The 25,673-nt window shown below is 44.3% G+C and overlaps 1 protein-coding gene across 1 annotated transcript; it reads right to left on the minus strand.

The window, feature by feature from the left end:
• Nucleotides 1-223: 223 nt before the first annotated feature.
• On the minus strand, nucleotides 224-12,543 carry CIMAP1A (ciliary microtubule associated protein 1A). The gene is made up of 6 exons (XM_067543648.1): nucleotides 12,435-12,543; nucleotides 10,457-10,657; nucleotides 9,922-10,023; nucleotides 6,468-6,589; nucleotides 4,858-4,995; nucleotides 224-313 (listed from the first exon to the last, which is right to left on the minus strand). Exons 1-6 carry the CDS (start codon nucleotides 12,541-12,543, stop codon nucleotides 224-226), a joined length of 762 nt encoding a protein of 253 aa, XP_067399749.1.
• Between the last annotated feature and the right edge of the window lie 13,130 nt (nucleotides 12,544-25,673).

The raw sequence follows: 25,673 nt of genomic DNA on the forward strand, positions 1-25,673 counted from the left end.
GGATATGGAAAATTCCTTCATACCAGGAGGCAAGTTAAAATATTGCAAGTGATCATTTTCTGAATATTTGTCATCCTTTAGTGTTAGAACTTGTAGAAACTTGTCTGAAGATAGATGATTGTTAGTTATAAGAGAATGTACATAAAAACTGGCAGCTTTAAAATATAAAGCAACATGATAGAGAAAAATAAACTTAGTTTCTGTAAGGCGGCTTGCATGAAGGTCAATAGACGTCCACTATCAAAGGCGTTGTATACTCAGAGTGTCGGATTCCGAAGGTAACAACTGGGGCACAAGGTTTGGTCAGTGTGATCTGGAGATGGGAAAGTAAATACAACAAATCAGGATATTCACCATTAACTAGCATCAGGTTTGCTAGTTTCTACTTTTGATGCTATATGCCATCCCTAATCAAGTACAAGATCTGGACAGTCCAGGCCACCTATTGTCACACACATTCCACTTTTACTAGATTCCTATTGGTGAAAAGAACATTTGTAACTGAAGGGCTGGGGGGTGCACAAAAGTCTATCAATCACACAGCCAGATTAGAATGATTGAAAAGCAGTCAACTGCTCTGAACTCTGGATTAAATGTTGCAAGATTTCCTAATAAAATGAGGGGTGCCTGGTGGTGTTTGACCTTGGGTGTTGGCAATCTGCCTGAAAGTGCAGCTTCTTCACTTATGTAAGTAGCCCTGTTGCTTCTGGATGTGCCATCCTGCATCACTTTCTTGATGGAATAAATTTCCCATAAATGATGATAGTTTGTGAGTTTACTTACACAGATACTCTTGTATACCCCACCTTGTCCACTGTATGCCTCACAGCTTTTATTATTGCTAGACTGCATGTAACTGTTTCTATTAAGCTGGTACTTTCTTCCAAGACCCTCTAATCAGTTGTTTCTGTAATAACTTTCCGACATTACTGCTATGTGGGTTAAGAATTTCCTGTGCTTTTTTCTCAGACCAGAGATGAGTATTTTAGGAATATTGTATAAAACCTATTCAGTATCTTTTATTTCAATGGTCCCTTTAAAAACAGGGTTTTGTTTTGTTTTTTAATTTAAACCCTCCACCCACCCCCTGAAATTAGCATTCAGTCTGAGCTGTGAAGTTCTAGTCTATATCGGTACTTCCCCAAAGTTCAAAATGCTTCCTATCCTATATTCCAGCTTGAGCTGGTTTCTAATTGAATATTTATAATTATTTTTAATTAGGTCTCCTTGTACATATAACTTGCATTACTGAAAGGTAGGAGTGTGGGTGGGTGGGTGGTGGTGGTGGTGATGATCGTGATGACAGCACAGGACAAAGTGACAGTAATTGCCAAGTGTTTCTTTCAGGTGAAACTTAAACTAGGGCTTTTCTCTGTGTGGTTAATGAAGATCCCCTGGCACTTTATGAAATAGGTAGCAATTTGCAGTATCTAGGCCACATTTCCAACTGGGATAATCCGCCTTCCTCCTTGCAATTTCAGTTGGGTACTGTATCCCTGACTTTCTGTCCTAAACTATGCATTGTCACAATATTACATGCTGTAAAAGTAGTTGCCACATTTCACCATTGAGGGAACTGCATATCAGTGGTGGATTAAAATGATCCCCAAACTAGTTAGTATACCTTCTAAAATTATCACTTTAGGATACTTCAGGCACTACTGTATATAAGCAAATGTGATTATAATTGTAAAAAATCAAAACAGTTGAAAGAAGCTGCACTAATTTTGATGCTGCTCTTCAAATATGCTTAAGTAAAAAAAATCCATTTATTCATGTATGAATAGAGGTGACATCACAGCAGATTTTTCAGAAGCCTTCTCAATCTGTCACTGGCTTTAAATGCTCAGCAGCTATCGTCCTATTGATCTGCCACATATCGTCCACCTATCTCCTTCCCGGTCATCCCCTACTATGAGGACCTGCCACCATTCCTTCCATGATAACTTTACCAAAATTATTTCCATCTCTATGCTTGATGTGACCAAAGTACATAAATTTATGCCTGTTGTTTTCTGACAACATGGTCTGCTTCTCTCCAGTAATGCTGCTAATTTAAGCATTTGTCATATATTCCATCCAGGAGATAGGCAGCAATCTTGGCCAGCACCACATCTCAAAGGCTTCAATTTTCTTCTTGCAGGGCAACATTAATGATTCACATCCATAGGTCACTCTTGAGAAAATTACGCTTTTCACTTTCATACGTTTTGAGATGTCATGGTTTTTCTAAACTTTAATGATGGAGGCCATGGCTGAGCAAGGCATTCCTAATCTTCTTCCACTTTCTTTTGAACAGCTTCTTTGGTTGGATTTGTATGATCCCAGATAATTGAATTCATCTACCACCTCTACAATTCGAATGTTAATTGTGATGCCTGCTTGCATCCTGTTTTTGTTAATCATGTCAACATACATGCACTTCATTTTTGTCATATTAAGGGATAGTCCTTATTCCTCACTAACTCTTTTTACAGATTGTAAAATACATCCATCGGTGGTTGTAGCAATGGGTGTTGTGTCATCAGCATATCTAAGATCGGTTAAGAGGGGTTCATCAATGGAAATCCCAGCTCCTTCCACTTTATCAAAACCTTTCGGAGCTGTTGAAAAGGCTTGGGACAGAATGCACCCTTGTCTCGCACCCAGCCCAGTGGAAAACCACTAGCTATTGCCTGCAGCAGTTTGTGCTGTGTTTGTAGAGACTTCTAATAAGTTCAGCAAGATGCTTTGGAATCCCCATATATGCCATTATCCTTCAAAGACAATCAAGTTGGACAGTATTGAACATTTTTGAGTAGTCAATGAAACACATGATCAATGGGTGATGTACTCCCTGCATTTTTCAATGATGTGACGGATGTTCACAATTTGATCAAGCATCTTGTTCCACTCTGAAAACAGCTTGTGGTGATAGTAGTTTTGCTTCTATCATTTGCTTCATGAAATCCTGGATTATTTGGGGCAAAATTTTGCTCACTTGTGATATCTATCAAGGGGACAATACAATTGTTATATTCTGTCTCCTTTTTTTGGTAATAGCAGAAAGACTCCCTTCGTCCAGTTGTCTGGCCAATTTCTAGTCATCCATATATGGTTGCAATTTTTCCATGTGAGATCAATACTACAGTCACCAGTCATTTTAAATGGTTCTGCTGGTTCTTTACCTTCCCATGGTGTTTTCCCTGGCTTCATTTTCATAATAGCACACACCACTTCCTTTTGTGGGATTGATGGCTCTGTACTCTTCTTTCTGTTACCCTGTATTGTGAGTGGCTCTAATGAAGCATACAGGTTGGCAGAGTAATCTCTTCTTCAGCATTTGATATCATCACCTTCAGTGAGATTCTGCCATCATGATCTTTTAAAATGTTCGATTGCAGGGAAATTTTTTTGGAAAGAAGTCTAACCACTGGGAACAAACTTTTTGTATTATTAGTCTCTTTGTGGTTCTCAAGTTGCATGCATTTTGCCCTGATGTATTTGCTGTTGTCTCATCTAATTTGCCTTTGGATCTGTCTGCTTAGTTTCTTGTACCCTCTCATTCTTAACTCTCTAAACCATTCTTCTTCACTCTGCATTATTGTTCTGCCAGCTCAAATGCTTTTGAGTCATCTGTGGTGCACTCCAACACTGACTTTTCAGAATGTATGATTTGACAGCTTTGAGCATGATAGTTTTCATTTTATTCCAAAATTTGTTCAGATTGTTTTCCTCTTTTGTCTGTGACAATGCCTCATACCCATTCTGGACAGAAGTCATGTAGTTTTCATTGATTCTGGACAGATCCAAATGCAGTGGACCTGCTGAAAATCTTATCTTTTTCAGTTTTCATTTTATGTTTGATGCCAACAGTTGATGGTCTGATCCAGAGTCTGCACTTGGAAAGTCTGTATCCATTGGATGCTCAATCTCCAGCATTGCTGTATCATTACCTAGACAAATTGGTTCTTTGTCATACTGTCAGGTGACTTCTATGTGTTTAAAATGTCTAGGAGGGTGATGGGTGAAGATGGTGTTTGTAAAGACCAGGTGATTAGAGCAACAGAATGCAACTAAATGCCTTTCCCTCTTACTTTGTAAACCAAAACCGGTTGTTTCAGTACGCTTAATAAGAGCTTACACCTTCAACTTCAGTGTTTATAGAATCCTTCCCTTCTTTGAGTCCACACATCGATCATAAAGGTTTATGGTCCTACAACAGCAGCTGACAGTGAAATGATTGATGAATTCTATTTGTTTAAACAATATCTTTTTTTAAAATCCCAGATGCACAATGTAGTATTTTGTGGTTTTGTACATGTGCTCATGTAGGCTCAGATACCTGATGAATACATATTAAGACAGATGGAAAAAGATCCAGCTGGAATTGATATGCACAAGGATTTCTCAAAGAACCCTGTCCAGTTTCTTGACTCTCTAATTAATCTGTCTCAATAATGCATTAATATTGTAGGATTTTTTTTTTAATTTAACTTTGATTTGTTCGTACATGGTCTCTTCTGGGCAGTTAATATATAACATTAATAGTAGCTCTTCCATGCTGATTAATGTTTTGCCAATACTCACCTTAATGCATTGATCTATATATTGAATGATCTTGTCCTTGCTATTTGAATCTGTTTTTTTAATATGCTGAACTCTCATGGAAAAAGCAAGATTTTGTGATAGCTCTAAATCCAGATTTGTCAAATCAAGGAGTTTAAATACAAAGTAGCCCTGTACCCTATGCCTGTAGATCCTGTGACTCAAGTAAATTACCGTCTAGTTTTCAAGAACCAGCTGAGTGAGATGGAAAGGTTGCTAAAGGCCAGCTGCTGAAATGAGGACAAAGGAAGCCGGATTCCTCTGCCTTACCTTTCCGGGATCATAGTCTCCAGGTCCAGGATGTGTTACATTTCCTGCTGGCTTAGTCCTGGTGCTTATGCTGTACTTGGGGGCTCTCTTTTTGTACACATCAACATCTATCTTTTTATATGCAGCAGGACCCGGTGTCTGTAAGATAGTCAATGGAATCTTCAGTTGAAAATGCCTACATTCAATATCCCCAATTTCCCATGAGAATTGCATAAGTTTATAATGCTGGACAGAAAAATGCTATCAGAAACGTTTAATTTTAACAATAAAACTTTTTTTGCAGAAGGGCAAGGTTCCCTCTCAACAGTGTCATGCCCCTTAGGAGTTTACATTAGATGTTTGAAGTCTTATCACCCTAAGCCACTTCATTTTTGACCGACTGCTAGGGGACAGTGGCTCAAAATGAAATGAAAGTGTCATTGTTCTTTCTCTGCAAGCTTTATGCATCTATGATCTTCACCGGTTTTTATATAAGGCTTATAGTAAAAGATTTTTAAAAAGCCCACTGTTTTCAGTAGGTTTTATATAATAAGCAAGAATCTGTACATGATCATTTTTCATCTAATACAAAAATAAACATTTTATAAGACTGTAACATGTTCCATTGTATTCAGCTACACAATATTATTTCACTTAGTATGATGTTATCATAGGAATGGAATCTGATGACTAGTTTGGTAAGTGGCACTGGGAATGTTGCTACATCTTCTATCTCAAGGGTTCATTATCTCCAGACAATAAGCTTGAGCAAGATGTCAATTTTATTTGCCCCCACCACCTATAGTTAAATACAATGCTAATCATTTTTTTAAAAAAAAATCAATTTGCAACTCTTACCACACAGCAGCATCTGAGACATAACAATTATTTCCTATTGTAGGAAAGCTATGGTCCTTCAGATGCTGCTGTGTGGTAACCACTGGCAATTGTTGACATTTTAATGACTGCTACTGGGTATTTTAGACTTTTTACACATACTTATTGTCTGGGGACTTGTCACTTTAGGTATTTCAGTAAGAAAAATTCTTTGGAGATGTCAGAGAAATTTGAGTTTGAAATTTTGTTACTGGATATGCACAGTAAGATGTCATAATGCTCAATAACTATAACACTGGAGCAAAGGATTTTTCCTCTAGATCATAAAAAAAAAAGTTGCAATATGGGTATCCTGAGGTGAAATTTGATATCATAACTTCTATTACTTAACACATTTCTTGTCCCACTTCCAACTCCTTTTCCAGAAGGAGTTCTGGCAACATGGTGCTTAGGCATAGCTCAAGAACTAGGCATAATCTGAAGACTAGGGTAATTGCTGGAAAGATTCCCATTGATTCTGATGGGTTTTGGGTTAAGCCCTTAGACAGGTACTTGCTGCAGATATAATTAGAGCCCTGCCTTGCCAATGATGCCATTTCATGGAACTAAGTATAGCCATGTTTGCTGCCAATCTTCAGCTGTAGCACTTTATCTGGTCATGCTGCAGAACACTTGCATCTGTTCATGTATTAGGAAAGAACCCACCAATGCTTAGAGGCCTTCAGTTTTGGACACAGCGACTGACCCTGGTTATCAATGGCAGCAGCTGGAGAGGAAATGGAAAAGCAGCTTACCTTATGAAGATCCTCATCAAAGCGACCAAGCTTACTCTTCCATTTCATGGAATAACAAGGGCTGGCGGTTTTGTCCACTATGTTGGGTCCCATCACCCCAGGGATAGTGTACGCGCCAGGACCTGGGAGAAAAAAAACCATGTTTATGTACAGTGTGAATTTCCAGGGGTTAGGGGAGCATCATAGGATTGAAAGGCTTTCAACAGAGGCTGGGGAGAGGCTGCCCCTTTTCTTTCTTGGAATGAGGGTGGGCATCTGGAGTCTGAACTCGTGTGGTGAGGTTGGCATGCTGAATGAAACAAACCAAAAAGAACGGTTACTTACCTTACATTAACTGTGGTTCTTCTAGATGTGTCGTCATAGTCAACTCTGTGTCTTGCCTCAGTTTTCTCAGAGCCCTTAGTATCTTAGGAATTGGTGCAAAAGTATATGTTCATCCCAGGGTCAAGGAGCCTAGGCTTGAACCTCCTCAGGAACAAAGGCTGTGAGGTTTTTGTTCTGGTCTGTGGCAAACGCGTCTGTTTCTGAGAATCCCCACTTGCGAAAGATGTTCTGTAGAACTGAGTCTTGACCGACCATGCCTGGTATTTGAGATCTAATGCTAAGTCAATCTGCCAAGGTGTTTTGAGGGCTATGAAGGTGCAGTGCCACTGGTGTGATTTGATATGGAATGCACCAACTCCAGAGTGGAGACAATCTTGCTCCCCCTTGTATGTGGGCATAAGGCATAGCTGTAGTGTTACCTGTCAGCACTTGGATCATGGATTTCTGCAGTAGTGGTCAGAAAGCTTTGCATGCCAGGCGGATGGCTCTGAGCTCTAAGATGTTTGTGAAGATGAGCTTCCTGGGGGGATCATAGGACCTGAGTTTGAAGGTGATTTTAGATGAGCCCTCCAACCCCGAGTGAAGGTTTTTATTGCCAATGTCTTGTCAGGTAAAGGTGCAGGGAAAGAGTACTCCCTTGCATATCTGAATTGGGTCTTTTCACCAGTTTAAAGAGGAGAGGATTTATTGTGGGATCATGTGGTGTCTGTTGGGTAGACACTCTTTCATGCAGCACAGATGAAGTCTAGCAAACTGAGTCATGTATCCTCCTCCTTTCCAGGAGTCCAGTAGGACGGAGTCTGATATGAGTATGGCTTTGGGTTGGGGCACAAGGGTATTCAGGGCGCATATGTAGCTCCAATGGATGTTGCTGGCCAAAATAATCTGATCTTGTACACAGGCAGTGCTTGTGCACCAAGAGTGGAATCAATGTGGACAATCACTCAAAGAGCAATGATTTATACAATGGAAGAAAAAAGCCTTCTGCTCCATCCAAGGATACAGTTTGAAGTTTGTACCCCAGGGCAAGTTTATAGAGCTGTCAGTTTAAAAAACAAACAAAAAAACCCGCACCTCTTTTTAATTGTGGACTAAGCTAATTTACTCTGGAGTCCCTGGGACACTATCGTGGCTTTTGAGAGTAGAACAGCACTTTAAAACTGCCCCCAATAACTATTTGGGGTATAAAAGGATGTACTTAACATAAAAGCTTTGAAAAATAATAAACATTATACAGTTAAAAGAGAAATTATTACAAATGTTATGCAATTATTTTAAATTGTTCCACAACAAATCTCGGGTCTCATCTACACCACAATCCCAACTATGTTGATGCACCAAATGACAAACCTGCAGTGGCTTCATGGGGCTGTAATGTGTTTTGGGTTTTGCCTATGTGAACAGGACTTACTTTGATATTTTCAAGGTTGTAACATAGTTCACATAACAGGATTATAATATGTTTTGCTGCAGCATAGATCATTTTCCTGACTCGTTGCTTTGCCCATGTCACCTCTCTCTTTTCATCTCTCCTCTGGCTCCCCCTTCTCCATCACATGAAACAAAAACTACTTGTCTTCACTTTCAAGGCTGTTCGTGGCCTTTCTCCAAGCTATCATCTCTTATATCCTATTGAGATGTCTGACAATGCCTGCCTCTGCTCTGCCAATTATACCAGCCTTTATTGCTCACTTGCTACATTTTCAAACAAACACTTTTGTGCTTTCTACCTGTCATGCATGAGGAGATCCCCGTAAATATCTGCAAAGCCACCCCATTGTCCTTCTTCAGATCCCTCCTCAACAATCTTTTGGTTCTGTCTGTGCAAAGAAAACCAAACTGCAATATAAAAAGTTTGGCCACATCCATTTTGCAGTTGGCACACAAACACTGTTGTGATTGTAGGCAGGGTGTTAGCTATCTGAGAGAACCAACAGGAGTAGAGAAACAATCATGTAGTGATGATATGTAGACTTTGCTCTGAGTGATACAACAATAAGCATTATGTTTTGGATCTGTCTAAATGATTGATTCATGCTCGCTATTTTTGATCAGTCTGTATCTCTGCTGTCTTATCTCTGCATGTTCGATACTTTTTTGCTGATGAAGTAAACCTAACCAATCTGTAGCTACTTGAGTTTTCCAGACATTCTGTCATAAAAGAACACTGAAGCATTTTTCTAAAAACTATACTCTCATAATGGGACATTTTTCAGGATATATTATGGAGTTTGTTATGTGAGTGACCCCTATTAGTTTGATAGGAGTTGTGCTGCTAATTTGCTGATTCTTAAACTATAGGCAAAAGGAATTGCATATACGTTTCAAACAGTCATAAGATAAAGTTTGGTCATATTTTAGCCTACTAATCTTGATGATATTATTATATCTTGGGTATAATACTGACTTCTATCAAGGCCTTAGGTATATCCCTGGCTTCTAGTGAGTTTTTATACATCTGTGCCAAAGGACTTCCTCTGAATTCTGATATACAGGCTGCCTGGCTGTGGTATCAATGTATAGTAACTCTGATTCTTGTCACATGAGCACTGAGCATTTTCAGTATTTTTTTCTCCCCTGGAAATAGTCTTGTTAGTTTCAGTCCCCCATTGCCCATTGTGAACTGAGAGGAAGAATTTGGTTTCTTCAACTTTTGTTACTGAGTCAGTTCAGTTGTCTCTAAGAGCCCATTTCCATTACAAATACACATGGAATACAGGGACTGCTTATAACATGGATGTCCATTGACCCATTTAAGACATGATTTCCATCTTAGCGTAGACAGGACTGTCCTTAACTATGTACTGTAACTTAGCTAAATCCTTTTGATGTGAGCAAGGTTTAAGCCCAGTTACAGAACACAGCTAACGTTCCATTTGTGCTACAGATTGGAGCTATATTGTAATCAGTGTAGGAGACAACCATATTAAACTCAGGACTATCTCTACTTTATGGTTTTTAAGAGCCCCAAGTTTAAACTGCTCATGCCTATCCCCGAGGCTTTCTTCCTTCATTAGAATACTTTGCTGTGGAGTCAGGCTCAGGACTTTCACTCTCTTTCTGGCTTTTAGGCCAGGTGGCAACCACAGGACTCCTAGATCCAATTTATTTATTAGTGGTTGGAGTTTACCTGGAGTGCTGTCTACTCTGAAGCTCTTAGTCCTGAATGACATGGAGTGCACAGGAGCCGATTCATAGACGTGCCTTTTTGACTTCTCTGGTGAATAATCGCCTAGACAAGAGGTGAGCAAAGCAACAACAATGAATGTTTTGTTGGCTTAATTTCCTGCCAAATAGGTGACTTGGTCTGTAGGTTCAGTCTGTACAAAATTGCAGAGCCTCACCCAACCACATCACACTGCACTACCATTTCCCCTACATCCCAGACCCATGGTCCTGTGTTGCCAGTTCTCCATCCTACTCCCAACTGCTGTTCCCATCTTCCCAGCCCTGTGGCCCTGCACTGCCCTTCTTTGACTCTTGACCCTACCACCGATGTTGTTCCTCCCCTATCCTAGCCCCAAATGCTGGAGCTGTTACTTTCCATTTGAAAACATCCATACCTCATTCTGGTGCGAGTCAATAGCTTTCTATTCCCCAACACAGGACAGAAATAGGCACATTATCCTCACTTTGAATAAACTGTTGAGAGAAATGTTACTCACTTGGGCCAGGTGTGACCTCAGTTTTCACCTTGGGGCGCCCGCACATGGTATAAGCTGGGGCAGCTTCCTTTCCCCTCCTGGTCATTGAGGGTCCCACATAGTAACGAGGACCCGGAGAACAGGCTTCATGGAGCAACGGCTTTGCTCCCTTAAAAGTGTAGGCAGGGGCTTTCCTTTTGGTGGGGTTGTGCTTTATGTAACCTAGGAAGAAAGGCTACATTTAATATACATGTGTCAGGTTTTATTTTAAATCCCTTGTGAGTCTTGTTGCTAAAGTAGTTTAGAGCCTTTGGACCTTGAGATTCCTTTCCAAGAAACTGACCTTACTTTTGGTTTATAGGATGGACACATGGTCATTATTATGCTCATTCATCTTAGTTTATGGGTGCGTCCGAGGTTTCTGTCTTGTTTATAACTGAGCCTAAGCTGTGGCCTTCAAGGCCATTCTGTCGCTGGACAAAAGTGGTGAAACACTAACTAATGGCAAAACTCCCATTGATTTCAGTGGGGCCAGGATTTCACTCAAGGATCTCAAAACTGAGCTGTACTATCCTGTTCTTACGACCGTGACTAAGGCTTCTCTACATCTGAAAACTGAGCAAAATAGCTATTTTGGTAATAATTATTTCTATAGTTCTTTCAATATAAGCCCTCCTGTGGAAGGTTTTATTCTGGAGTTTATACTGAAATTGGAATAATTACTTTGGAATAGCTATTTTGGTACATTTCCAAGCATAGACACATGATAAGGTCCTTCTAAAGCCAAGAGAATTTTCCTGCAAACTCCATTGTAATATGAGATTCTAAAAATTATTACCAATTACATGGAAGAGTAACTCTCTAAACAAAACGTATTTGAAATACTATTTTTAAATAATTTGTGATCAGACAAGAATGCACAGTCTTGCAATGCGATGCCTAGTCGGACTGAAAATGTTGACTTTCCCATGTGAAAACTGGTGATTAGAGTGTTGTTTGTAAAACAGATTTTAGAACTAGGAAATAATTTGGTTATTTAACAATCAGCTGTTTAAAAAAACAACAAAAAATAAAACCCCAACCAAATTTAAAAAACACTTATTGCTTACCACTAATTGGACACTTTGTTTTCCAATGCATTCTAATGGGGATGCTACTTATCATGTGCCCTGCTGCTGGGAAGTACAATACAGTTATTCAAATGGCAGCTTCCTACTGACAGTCACCATAGCCTCTTAGTGAAATAGTAACAGGTATTTCTAAAAAAATCTATATTGAAAATTACTTCTGAAAATTTATATTCCTATTTGGATAATAAGGTGATTGATGCCTTAAAATGAGTATAATAAAAATAATTTAGATAGTGATACAATTCCTTAGCTAAATATTAACGCTTTATTATGAGGAAGACAAAAGGTATGAGGCAGAAGAAGTGAGAGGTAATGGAGACCCAAGTCAAACTGCCTCTTGCAAATGTCTGACTGTCATTTGCATCACAGATATCTAATACTTTGCTCTAATTTTCTGTGGAACTGAGCCATAGGTTGTGGGCAATGAGGTTAATCACACCAGGGATATTCATTATGAATTTCCTAACAACTTCCCCTTTTTGTAATTTCCACTCCAAGGAAATGTATTTCTAGTTCAGCTTTGAAATGTTGTCATGAAAATTTACTAGCCCACCCATAAAATCTACTAGTCACAGAGAGATTTAAAATAATGATTGATGGTAATGAAAACACCATTTGAAACAATTCAGTGTAAGTCTGTGCTAAGCAGAGTCACCCAGTCCTATTTCCTAGGTTATAATGAAAATTAATAGTATACAGATATCCTGTAGGAGGGTTATACTAACTGTCACATCAGAAAAAGTAGAGTTATTTGAATAGAATATGTGAGAGTCTGTATAAAACGAATTGTTTGAACAAATCTGGACTTAGTGTGATTAACCCATATTATCAACTGTTTCTTGAAACTTTGTATCTTTCTGTCCTTTTACCTGTTGTTCCCTGTATTGAGTACTTTGGTCCTGGGCTGGTAAAGTGGGCCATTATTGGGCCTCTTGGATGATGAGGCCTCCAGGTCCCCACCCAAGCGCTGTCACCCATGGTGTGAGCTGGTTACAAAGCCTAAAGGGAGAGTAGAAGGGTTAATAGCTGATTCTCTTAAAGAAGCAGAATTCTTTTTTGCATTTCAGTGAAAAATTCTCAGTCTGGCCCTGTAATTGTACTACATCTGAAGCCTCATTGTCTGAATCCAGTCTCTGTGTTAAAGGGAACTGTGAGACATGCTATTCTATCGATTCTTATGGGGCTAAAAGCTGTCTGTCGCGATCCATGACTCTGAGACTTGCACTGTATCAGAAATAAAGGGTCCCTGCTCATATGGTATATACCTATTATAATATCTGCTTCTTTAGGCCATTGACACTAAAGCATTCAAACTCAATGGTCTACTTCTGTTTTGCTAATCTGCATTTTCTTCTGTGCCTGTTACCCTGTTTATGGTTATGGTGAGAAACAGAGGACATCCGGGTGTGAAGCATTCTGTTAGGACCTCTTCCATCTGCAACATTATACAATGTCTGGTGAAATATGCTCAATATACTAACATAGGGGCGGGTGTGCGTGTGCGTGTGCGCGCGCCTTCTTGTGAAGCATCACGTGCTAGACATGATGGAAGCAGGATATTCAGCTAAATGCACTGGACTAACAATCTGATCCAGCGTGTCAACTCTAATGTATAAGCAAACCCATTGAGACAGTGGAAATAGGGCAGTGGGTATTGATGGCAAGTGTTGACATAGTTTACTAGCATATCAGTACTGTACTAAGAATATCTTGGAAAGCTCTTGGTATCTGGGTGTCTGCTGTTGCCAGGAGTATGGTGGTATTGAGGCAATAAACAGCTCTGTGAAGGGAAATGGTTGATGATTTCTGTCAGCATGACTTGTCATGTTTACCAGAGGGAGAATCCTCTGGGGAAGAGGAACAGGACACCTGACTCCTGTGATATTAGGAAACTTTTCAATGCAATAGATGGGGAAAATCTCTGAATCCAGAACAGGGACTTCTATGACATTTGAGGGATCTGTTTTTCTGTCCTATCAGATAATTGTTATAAAGCAGACCCCTTATTTTACTTGGTCACTGCTAGTGATCTTCACATCCTGCATCCACAGTAATTGTAGGGTCCTCCTTCACAGTGTCTTTGCCATTAAGATTTTCTTGTCAGAGTTCGTATTTAATAAAAATCTCTGGTCTCCTGCAGCTTGTTCATTAGTCATTATCACAGCAGAGCCCAGAATCCCTCAGGCTGTGGTTCTGTTCTAGACTGACAGGAAATATTTTCTACTATGGACCTCTCCCTGAATTTGGTGCGTTTGTACTTAACTGTGCTTTCTTGAGTACCCTGCCTAGCAAATTACAGCAGTTTGCTATAGGACAGCTGACTTCATATTTGAATATAGCATTTTTACACCTTTTCTATGACTTGTACCTTCTGCAACACATTTTTGTTATTACTATTCAATATTGAAAAGAGAAGACATCAGTGCATTACTTTAAGAAAAAAGTTTTAAATATACCAGCTTGGAAATATTAGACCATTTATAGTTTAGAGAGAAAATGATTTGTTAAAATGACCCCATTAAGCTTGATTTGCAGTAAAGTGCAAAGACTGGATTCAGTCCTGCTCCTATAGAAATTCATGTTTTGCTACTGAATTAAATCAGACTCAATATAGCTAACTTTAGAAATAATAGCTGTACAGAAATGAAGATGCTGTGAAATCTCCAACTAGATGAATAGAAAATAATTCACTTTTCTTGTCCTTTGAAACCTAATTATATATGAATAAACCCTGTCCTCTCTGCTGTCCTTCTCACCTTTCTTTCAGTAATAGAACTGCAGAGTTTTAGGAGAAGGTGGAATGCTGGCAGGGCAGGCTTAGGTTTCTCCCTCCATGTGGACTTGGGAAGAACTTTCATGAAATTGTCATAGAAACTCACAATTACTTGTACAGTGGCTCAATATGTTCTAGAACACTGTCCAGTATTGGGATTCTAGCCCCTGGTGTAGGTGCTTCATGAATCATTCTTATAGCTTTGGCATCATGGTGTTTCTTTTTGAATAGCTCACAATGAGGCAACAGGACCTTCAGATCTGCACAAGGACTTTGTGCCCCCAGAGTAGTCTAGTTCAAACCCCAGTGATAAGTCTTTCTGCTAGCTGCTCTATAGCTAATGCTGGCCCATCTCTTCAAGTGATGGTAGTTAATCAAATCCTGCTTGCCTAGAGCTTGAATCTGGATGCTTTAAATATATATTGATCTCTTCCTATCAAATTCCAAAAAGAGTTCATTGAGTTTTGTTGATCTCTCTTCGAGTGATTGCTCATATACATTCCAATTTAGGTGGTGTGCGCGCCCTGTGCACAGATTCCTGGAACTTTTCCCCTTAGCACGCCCGCAGGGTCGGGCGGCGCCCCCTGGAGTGCTGCACTCATGTCGCGATATATAGGGCACTCTGGCCCCACGGGTCCCCAGTTCCTTTTTTCCGCCTCTGGCGGTTGCTGGAACTTCTGCCCTTTGCTATTGCAAGCAGCAGTCCTTAGCCTCTTCGCTCTCGTTAGAGCTCTAGATTTGTTAGTTAGTTAGTTTTGTTATTCAAAAATAGTTAATTAATAGTAGTTGTACTGTCAGGTGCCCTTAGGGGCTTCTGCAGGAGCCATGCTGGGCTCCGCTGGCTTCAAGAGCTGTTCCATGTGCTCCAAGCAATTTGCAGTGAGTGATCCTCATGACTGCTGCCTCCGTTGTCTCAGAGAGCAGCACCGCAAAGAAAAATGCAGGATCTGCAAATCCTTCAAGCCCCGTACCCAAAAAGAAAGGGACGCAAGGCTGAAGGTGCTGCTCATGGAGTCTGCGCTCCATCCAGCATCCGAGCCATTGAGATCCCCAGCACCGAGTGGACGCTCGGTGCAAAGCACACCTCCAGCACCGACATCGGCACCGAAGTCTTTGGTGCCAAAGAAGACGAAGCGGTCCGGCACCACCTCCATGGACTCCTCCCTGCAACCAGCGAAGCAGGGAGAAGGTCAGGAGACACCCCAGCCACGTGCCGTGGAGGTTCCTCCGGCACCAGTGTCTCCTCGTAGGGAGCCTCCTGGGGGTGGGAGAGTGCCCCTGCAAGGGCCGTCGACGCCAGAGGCGTCCATCGTGGAAAGGGCCCTCATGGCCTTGCCCACGCCTCCGTCTCCCCCTCGGCTGAGGGGCATAGGACTTGCGTCTCGGGGCAAACCCGCGCTGGGTAGACCCGGTGGGTGGAGGAAGCAACGCTCCCAATCCTCACCCAGACGGCCATGGAGGGTGGAGAGTGCATCCCCTCCGGGCTCCGACTCACGGTCGTCAAGTGCCTCGGCACCGCAGCAGCGGGCGCGGTCCAGAGGCCCTATAAGCCGGCGCAGGAGTGTCAGCGTGAACTCCGACACCACCCGCAGCTCGGGCTCGAGCTCTCCGGTGCGGGGGATGTCGCAGCACCGCAACCGTTCGCCAGTAGGCAGTCCAGTGGCACCGAGCAGCGACGTCCTGGAGGCTCCCCTCGCCTCGGCGCCAACTGCAGCAGCACCGTCAATTCCGGCACCGACAACGATGTCCGCTTCTACAGTGGCGTCACACGTCTCCCTGGCGTGGTCCACACCACCAATGCTCCTAGCTCCATTGGGGACCCAGGCACCGACGGGCCAGAACTTGGCGCCTGCAAGGTTTCTGGCACTGGGGCTACCGGCACCGGCACTGCCAGCACTGATGTATTCAGCACCGCTGGCACTTATGTATTCAGCACTGAGGCTACCAGCACTGGCGACTACGGCATCGACCGCCTCAGCACCAGGCTTCGCGGCACCGGGAAAATCAGTGCGTTCCCATTCAGCCTCAATGGCACGCAGCCGCAGAAGCTGTCACTCCTGATCTCGTAGTGGGAAGCGTCGCTACAAATGGTCGGGGCGCAGATGCAGGAGGTCCTCCGGTTCCTCCAGTCGGTCCTCCTCTAAAAGGCACCACAGGCGTTGGCACCGGTCCTCCTCTTCTTCCCGGAGCCACTCCCTGCCGAAAGGTCGGAAGAGACGGTCTGTGGGCTCAGGCCACAGGGGCCACCATGTGGACACCCAGCAGTTACCCATGCCAGGGTGGCCACAAGGGCCATGGCATTGGCCGTACTGGGGGCCTTGGACCGCTCAGCCGGGACAGGGTGCTGAGTCGCTCCACTCTGGTGTGGTGCAGCCTCCACCTCCCCCAACACAGCTGCCTCCACAATTCCCCTCTGACAGGGAGTCAGACCCGGAGGAAGGACCCCCACAGGGCCCATCCCCCTGTCCTCCTCTTCATCCCCGGATGAGGGGACCTCCAGGGACCATAAGACACCCCTTTTTGATTTCCGGGTGCACCAAGATCTCCTTAAGCGGGTAGCTACCAACTTGGGGTTACCGCTTAAGGAAATGTCGGAGGAGGATGATCCCCTCTTTGGCCCTTTGGGGTCCTCAGGCCCTTCTCGAGTGGCCCTTCCCGTCCACGAGAGGGTAATGAAAATTGTTAAGGCCCTTTGGCAAACACTTTCCTCTGTTCCCCCAACATCGAAGGGAACAGAAAGGAAGTATTATGTGCCGAAGGAAAATGTTGAGTTCCTGTATAATCATCCCCTCCCAGGGACTCTAGTTGTCGATGCGGCTAACCAGAGATATCGCCAAGGGGGTCAGGAGAGTACCCCCAAGGATAAGGAGGGGAAGAAATTAGATCTCTTCGGCTGCAAAGTTTATTCAACGGCCGCTTTACAATTAAGGGTGGCAAATCATCAGGCCCTCCTGGGGAAATACAAACAGAACCTGTGGTATCGATGCAGCATCTGATCTCAGCACTTCCCCCTGATCAAGCTGCAGACCTGGCCACGTTGGCACAGGAGGGAGAGACCGTGGCCCAGGCAGCTCTGCAGTCCGCCAGTGATGCAGCGGATACCGCAGGCAGGGCGATGGCGTCCGCCATCGTCATGCGCCACTGTGCCTGGCTGCAAGCATCGGGGTTGTCGGTAGAGGTCCAGCAAGCCATCCAGGACCTCCCCTTTGAAGGTTCCGGCCTCTTTTCGGAGAGGACAGATGATAAATTGCATGCCCTCAAAGACTCGAGGGCTACCCTGAGGTCCTTAGGGCTATACACCCCTCAGGCGTCGAGACGCCAGTCTCGCCCCCAGCCACAACAGCAGCCACCTCCCCCGCCAAGACCAGCCCCTCGGGCCACTCAGCAAAAGAAGGGGTGAGAGCGCTTTAGAGGGCCTAACGGCCATGAACGGCAGGGCTCTTCAGCGCGGGCACAGCATGGCGGCAAAACCGGAAGTGGCAACAGTAATAAACGCTTTTGACAGCAACTATGAGGGTGGCGCTCTTCCTTTTCCCTGGGAGCCTGACCGACCCTTTGAAAGCAGGCTTCGGCCTTACTATCATGTTTGGGAAGCAATCACTACGGACCGTTGGGTCCTGGGGATGGTTCTCAGGGCTATGCCCTCCAGCTCACTTCCTTTCCCCCGGATGCCCCTCCCACCCTGTCCCCTATCAGGGACCCTGCGCATAAGCAACTCCTCATGCAGGAGGTCCACTCACTCCTGAAGCTCGGTGCAATTGAGGAGGTTCCGTGTGTGGAAAGGGAAAGGGGATTTTACTCTAGATCAGCGGTTCTCAACCTTTTTCCCCCCGAGTACCACTCGGGCCAGGTACAGTCGGGTCAAGTACCACTTGACCCGACTGTACCCGACCCGAGTACCACTCGGGGAAAAAAAAGGGAGGGGACTTGTGGCGCGGTTTCGCCGCGGCGGCAGGAGGGATTTTCGCCGCGGCAGCGGGGAGAGACCGGCGGCGGGGTTTTGCGGCAGGAACAATGGCCGCCGCCAAAACCCTTCCGCCATTTCCCCATTTACGGCGGCAACATTTCGCAAGGGCGGGTGGGAGGGCCCATTCACCGGCGCGCGTACCACCCAGCAGTCCGGTAAGTACCGTACCACCGGTTGAGAACCACTGCTCTAGATACTTCCTGATCCCCAAGGCCAAAGACGGCCTGAGACCGATCCTGGACCTTCGTCGTCTGAATAGATATATCAGACGTATCAGGTTCCATATGGTTTCCCTAGCCTCCATAATTCCGGCCCTAGATCCAGGGGACTGGTACGCTGCCCTCAATTTAAAAGATGCCTATTTCCACATCTCCATTTTACCAGGGCATAGGAGATTCCTGAGATTCACGATAGAGGGAGGCCACTACCAATTTGCGGCCCTCCCATTTGGCCTCTCCTCAGCCCCGAGGGTCTTCACCAAGTGTCTGGCTGTAGTGGCGGCCTACTTGCGCCGCAAGGGAGTACAGATCTTCCCCTACCTGGATGACTGGCTCATCCAGGGCAGATCCAGGAATCACGTGCAGAACAGCCTGGAGCTGGCTTGCGCCACATGCACCAGACTGGGGCTGCTCATCAATGAGCAAAAGTCCACACTCGCCCCGGTGCAGCGCATTGACTTTATAGGGTCTACCCTGGACGCCGTACAGGCCAGAGCCTTCCTGCCACAACCGCGTTTCGAGGCAATGGGATCCATTATCGCGGAGCTGCATAGGTCCCCCATGACGACAGCCAGGCACTGCCTACAGCTGTTGGGACATATGGCAGCCTCTACTTACATGGTAAGGCTGACTCATCTCAAGCTAAGGCCCTTACAGGCATGGTTAGCTTCAGTCTACGTACCCTCCAGACACTTACTGACTAAGGTGGTCACGGTTCCCCCACAGGTGCTGTCCTCCCTCCGTTGGTGGAGGAACCCGAGGGAGGTGCTCAAGGGAGTCCCGTTCAGAGACCTGGCTCCATCCGTGACCCTTATCACGGACGCCTCGGATGTTGGATGGGGAGCCCACATCAGCAGCGACCTGGGCACCCAAGGGTTATGGTCACCGATGGAGAGAGCTCTACATATCAACGTTCGCGAGCTCAGAGCAGTCCATTTGGCCTGAAAGACCTTCCTCAGATTCCTGAAGGGCAGGGGGGTACGGGTCCTCATGGACAATACCGCAGCTATGTTCTACATGAACAGGCAGGGGGGAGCGCGTTCCTTGGCCTTGTGCCAGGAGGCTACACGTCTATGGGAATTTGCAGTGAGGCATGACTTTCATTTATTTGCCTCTCACCTCCCGGGGAACAGAAATGATGAGGCGGACCGCCTCAGCAGGTCGTTCTCACCCAGACACGAGTGGTCACTACACCAGGAGATAGCGGCTTCAATTTTCTGAGAGTGGGGTGTTCCCCAACTGGACCTCTTCGCGTCGTATTGGAACAGGAAGTGCCCAAAATACTGCTCTTTCCAAGGTCGCGAGCCGGGCTCCCTGTCAGACGTGTTCCTAATAGAATGGGTGGGGGGCCTGATGTATGCATTTCCCCCTACTCCACTCCTCCCTCAAGTCCTTCTCAAGATCAAGAGGGACAGGGCGAATATCATGGTGATTGCCCCAGCGTGGCCGAGACAGTACTGGTACAGTAAACTGCTCAACCTATCCATCGCCACACTGATTACGCTCCCCAGGCAATACGACCTGCTCTCCCAGGACCAGGGGCGCTTGCTGCACCTGGACCTGGACTCCCTCCATCTGACAGTACACCTGGCGGCCATCTCTGCTTTTCACCAGCTGATGGAAGGGCAGTCGCTGTTTTCCCACCCCATGTTGGTCAGATTCCTGAAAGGGGTGGAGAGGGTGTTTCCACAGGTTCGGGACCCAATCCCCCCTGGGATTTAAACCTGGTCCTCACCATGCTGACAGGACCCCCCTTTGAGCCCATGGCTACATGCTCCCTGCTGCTCCTCTCTTGGAAGGTAGCATTCCCGGTGGCCATTACTTCAGCCAGGAGGGTCTCTGAGATAAGGGCATTAACATCGGAGTCCCCCATACGGTTTTTTACAAGGACAAGGTCAGGCTGAGGCCTCACCCGGCCTTCCTTCCCAAGGTAGTGTGCCAATTGCATTGTAACCAAGACATTTTCCTCCCTGTGTTTTTCCCAAAACCACATGGTTTGGAAGATGAACGGAGATGACATTCGCTGGATGTCAGGCGGGGCTTGGCACACTATGTGGAGAGAACCAGACCCTTCTGCAAATCGACACAGCTGTTCGTAGCAGTGACAGACTGGATGAAGGGCTCTCCCATCTCCATCCAGTGAATCTCTTCTTGGATCACGTCCTGTATTAAGACATGTTATGAGCAAGCGAAAGTGCCACTGCCGGGAACAGCAACGGCACATTCAACCAGAGCTCAGGCCTCATCGGTGGCCTTCCTAGAGAACGTGCCACTGCAGGACATCTGCAGGGCAGCCACCTGGTCGTCAGTCCACACTTTCACGACCCACTACGCTGTTGTTCAACAGGCAAGAGACGATGCAGCTGTCGGCAGAGCCGTGCTGAGTAGAGCCGCTCGTCAGTGACTCCTACCCGCCTTCTAGGGTATGGCTACTTAATCACCTATAATGGAATGGATATGAGCAATCACTTGAAGAGAGAAAACAGGGTTACTTACCAGTAACTGTTGTTCTTCGAGATGTGTTGCTCATATCTATTCCAAACCCACCCCCCGTCCCCGCTGTCGGAGTCGGCAAAAAGAAGGGACTGGGGACCTGCGGGGCCGGAGTGCCCTATATACCGCGACATGAGCGTGGCACTCCAGGGGGCGTTGCCCGGCCCTGCAGGCGTGCTAAGGGAAAAAGTTCCAGGAATCTGTGCACGGGGCGCGCACACACCTAAATTGGAATGGATATGAGCAACACATCTCGAAGAACAACAGTTACTGGTAAGTAACCCTGTTTTTCAGTCACCTGAATGATTTGGAGCCTAAGCCCACAAAGTGAGATAGACACTTAAGGCCAGATTTTCAAAGGTAAAGATGCAGAGAGGTGCCCTTGTGGGATTTTCAAAATTGCCTAATCTGGTTAGATGAATAATTCCAATAGATTTCACAGGAAAAGTCAATGGATAAGTGCTTGTGTCACTTTTGAAAATGGAACATCATCGCATAGGTCACTTAAGTGCTTTGGAAAATTTTACCCTTAAACTATAAAAACAAAGAACTTGCTTTGGAAGTTGCAAGAACAGAACAAATTGTATAAAGCAGCCAGATCTGCTCTTTCTATAGGCTATGAGCTGCGAATGTGATGCCCCATGAAAAAGGTTAGAGCAATCCTAGGATGCACTAGGCGAAATAATTCCTGTGGTGATAGAAAAGTGCTAGTACCGCTGTACAAGGCTCTGGTGAGACTTCATCTGGAATACTGTGAGCAATTCTGCTCTCCCATTTTTAAGAAAGATTCAAACTGGAACAGGTGCAGGGAATGGCTACTAGGATGATCAGAGAAACCCACCTTTGATGATGTGATCTTATGAGAGGAGACTCAAAGAGCTTGGGTTGTTAAGCCTAACCAAACGAAGGCTGAGGGGAAATACAGTTGATCTCTATGAACATCTCAGAGGGCTAAATACCAGGGAAGGAGAGGAGCTATTTAAGTGCACCAGTGTTGACAGAAGAACAAATGGATATAAACTGGCCTTCAACAAATTTATGCTTGAAATTAGACCAAGGTTTTTAACCATCAGAGGAGTGAAGTTCTGGAACAGCCTTCCAAGGGGAGTAGTGGGGGCAAAAAACCTAACTAGCTTCAAGACTGAGCTTGATAAGTTTAGGGAAAGGTTGGTATGATGAGACTGCCTACAATGGCATGTAGCTGATCGGTGACTACTAGTAGCAAATATATGGTTGGGATGTTAGATAGGAAGGGCTCTGAGTTACCAGAGAATTTTTTCCCAGATGTCTGGCTGTTGGATCTTGCCAAAATTCTCAGAATCCAACTGACTGCCATATCTAGGATCGGGAAGGAGTGGTGGGTCAAAGAGGCTGAGTACCTGGAAGGAATACAGTGTTGAAAGCAGTTGGAGGCATCTATTGAGACCTACCAGATGTTAGGGCTGTTGTATTAATTTAGATGAACTATATGGGCTAAAGGTGTTAACAGACCTCAATGATTGTCCAACATTAAAGATTTGGGGTTGGGTATACAGAGACCTCCGCCTCCTTAATATCAGGGCATACACACTATTAAACATCCTTTAAGGAAAAAACAGTTAAAATGTAAAATATTAAGTAAGGCTTTCATTTTGACAACACACCAGGTTCCCTTTCCCATTAGTTAGAGGAAGTTTTTAGAAGGAGTTTTAAAGGTGAGTGCAGGAGTTTAAAGTGCACTCCTTTTAGAAGGAGTGTAGACCAGGAGGATGCTGATCCAGTTGTACCCGTAGTGTCGGCCACACTGGCTGCGCAAGGTGTTCAGTTCCTGGAGTGGGAAACAACAGAGAAAAAGGCATGGCCCCTTCAACACAGAGCCTCTCGCTCCCCTTCCCCCCGTCCCCCATGGAGATGCTACCTCCTACTAACACCCTCTCATGCTCCTTCCCCTCCAGACTGCTCCACCAAGGGGCCCTTAACCCCACGCAGGGCACACCAGGTAGGGCAGGGAATTCACTTTATATGGTCATTCACTCCTGGGCTTCACCCATCCTCAAATAGTGAGCTTCCCACCCTTCCCATCACCACAGTAGAGCACTAGTGGGATCTCAGGCTTGTCCCAAAGGGACCCTTTTTCTACTGGAGTCAGGAGGGGATTCAGGGCCTGATTCTCCTCTCACACCAGCGCACACTGGAAGTAACTCCTCTGGAGCCAATGGCATTACATTATAAAGCAGTGAGAGAGAAGAACCACAGTCTCCTTGTCTAGAGACCTGGGCTGTCTCACATAATTGCTGTGCTAGTGAATTCCACATTCCCATTTTCTCCCCTCCATTCTGAGATAGATATGATTGGGCACATTTCCCATTGAAGTTAATGGAGTTACACCAGGGATGTGATTAGGACATTGTCTCTGAGCTCCAGCTTACTCTCCCTGCTTCCCTGGGCGACTAGCAGCATGTCCTTCTGCTCCACCCAGAGAGGAGGGCAGGGCTAGTTTGTTCTCGACATGCTCTCTGGCTGTCTCCGGAACTCAGGTTCAGGATGACCTGGAGAAGCACGCTATCCCAGGACAGGTGGCGATATCAGCTAGGTCCCTCTCTGGCCTGGTCAGTACATCAATCAGGATTGGAATGACAAAGGCCTGGGGTGCCAGGAGACATTGGGGATGGCAGCCAGGAGGGCGAAGCTTGCTCCTGTAACCATTTTTTCCTCCCCCAAAGTCCCTTCCACAATGGGAGTGGTGTCTAGAATAGCCCATCCCCTCATTATTTTGTCCACCAGTTAGGATTAGTTTCCAACACGCCTATTTTGGTTCACTGGTTTCTGGTTCCACACTTTTCTTGTTTACCAACCATGATCTTAACACAGCTCTTGAGTTATAGCAATTGGCCTTTTTGTTTGGAGTAATTCAATCTTTTTGTCTCTCTTTTTTTATGTTTTCCCATCAACATTTGTTGTTATGGGTTATGATGACATCTTAAAAACTTTAACTTAATTTTTATAGTTGAGCTCACAATTAGGGAAAATATTATTACAATTGTTACAACAGGACTTATAGATTCTTAGCAGCTAGAGAGCCAACAGTACTTACCTCAGCTGCTGAATGCCTCTGTCCTGCCAGGGATCATCTCAGGAAATCTGAGTTTTTATGGAAGCTGCAGCTGAGTCACTGTAGTTTAAGGTAGATCTGAGTTTTGCATTTAAAGTTGGAATTTAACCTCTTATTACTGTATGAAGAATGAAGTGTAACCTCCCCAAAATGATAGCTCTTAACCTTTGAGTACAGAATAAGTGTCTGAGAACTTACAATTAATTTATTAATTAGATCCTGTAAGAAATGTAGCGCCCAATGTCAGAACATTTTGTCCATAATGAACTTAGTAACTACATTCCACAGACTCTTCAAACTTTCCATATAGTTAAAATTCACTGAATCGTTGTGACTAGGGTATGTTTGAAGAATTCTTTTTAGGATCCATTGTAACTTTTCCCCATTGTTCTTCATAACTGAAGTTTCTCTTGGTCAAAAAGGCTGAAGAATAAGATTCCACAAAGAAATACTTTATTTCAGAATGGTTGTAATGTCCCATTGTTCTCAATGGGACTTAGGCCACAGACTGTGCTCAGTTAAGATGCCCTTCTCAAAGTGGCTGCCACTTCCCCTGTTAATTGGGACTGAAGCCACAGGCTTTTCACCAATACCTCCCTACTACAGCATTTTAACTCATGAGTTTGACTATTATATGATTTGCACCTTTCCTAACACATCTTTATGGCCAACATTCCATATTTTAAAGAAAATTCATCAATGTTATTTTAAGAAATTAAATTATATCAGCTGGAAATATGAATTGAACTCTAAATGGTTTAGAGTAAAAATGATTAAATTGATTCCATTAAGCTTAGTATCCAGTAAAGTGCAAAGTCTGGTTCCAATCCTGCTCCTAATGAAAGTCATAGGATTCTTGCCACTGGATTCAAGTGGAATCAATAGAGCTATCTGTAAAATCTGAAGCTGTGCAGACATGGAGATACTGAAAAATATGCAACTAAATGAGTAGGAAATAATTCATCTTTCTTTTTCCATGGAGGTCAAATTATATTTGGATAACCTTATCTTCTCTGCTGTCCTTCTCACCTTTCTTTCAGTAACACTGAAAGAGTTGAGAGTTTTAGGAGAAAGTGAAATTCTGGTGCCTGCCTAGGTTTCTCCTAATTGAAACACCAGGGGTCAGTCTTTCTATTAGCTTTTCTCTGTAGTCAATGCTGGCACTGCAGGAAGAGTGCTCCCATTTTTTCAGAGTGAAAATGCCTGTATTACTTATATTTGGTCTTTTCCATTGTTAATGGCTGTGAGTGTAATCCAAAGCACACTGAAGTCAGTGGCAGATTTACCATTGAATTCAATAGGCTTTAGATCAGGTCCTATCAGAAATGCTGTATTTATCTGCAACACTGTCAGTGCAAAAAAAGTGCATTAATTTAGCACGTCCCCTAAGAATTACAGTCAGCAAACCACATCTTTTTCAGAAATGCACAATCAAATACAAAAAGCCATTTGCTGCTTACATTATTTTCCAAAACAAATTATTTCTCTCCTTTATAGTAAAAAGGGAGAACAAAGAACCAAAATTATTTATTAACATAGGTTAAACAAATGATTGTGATATATCTG

This window comes from Emydura macquarii, unplaced genomic scaffold, assembly GCF_026122565.2.
Source record: "Emydura macquarii macquarii isolate MOO-44397 ecotype Brisbane River unplaced genomic scaffold, CSIRO-AGI_Emac_v2 contig_960, whole genome shotgun sequence".
Classification (NCBI taxonomy): domain Eukaryota; kingdom Metazoa; phylum Chordata; order Testudines; family Chelidae; genus Emydura; species Emydura macquarii.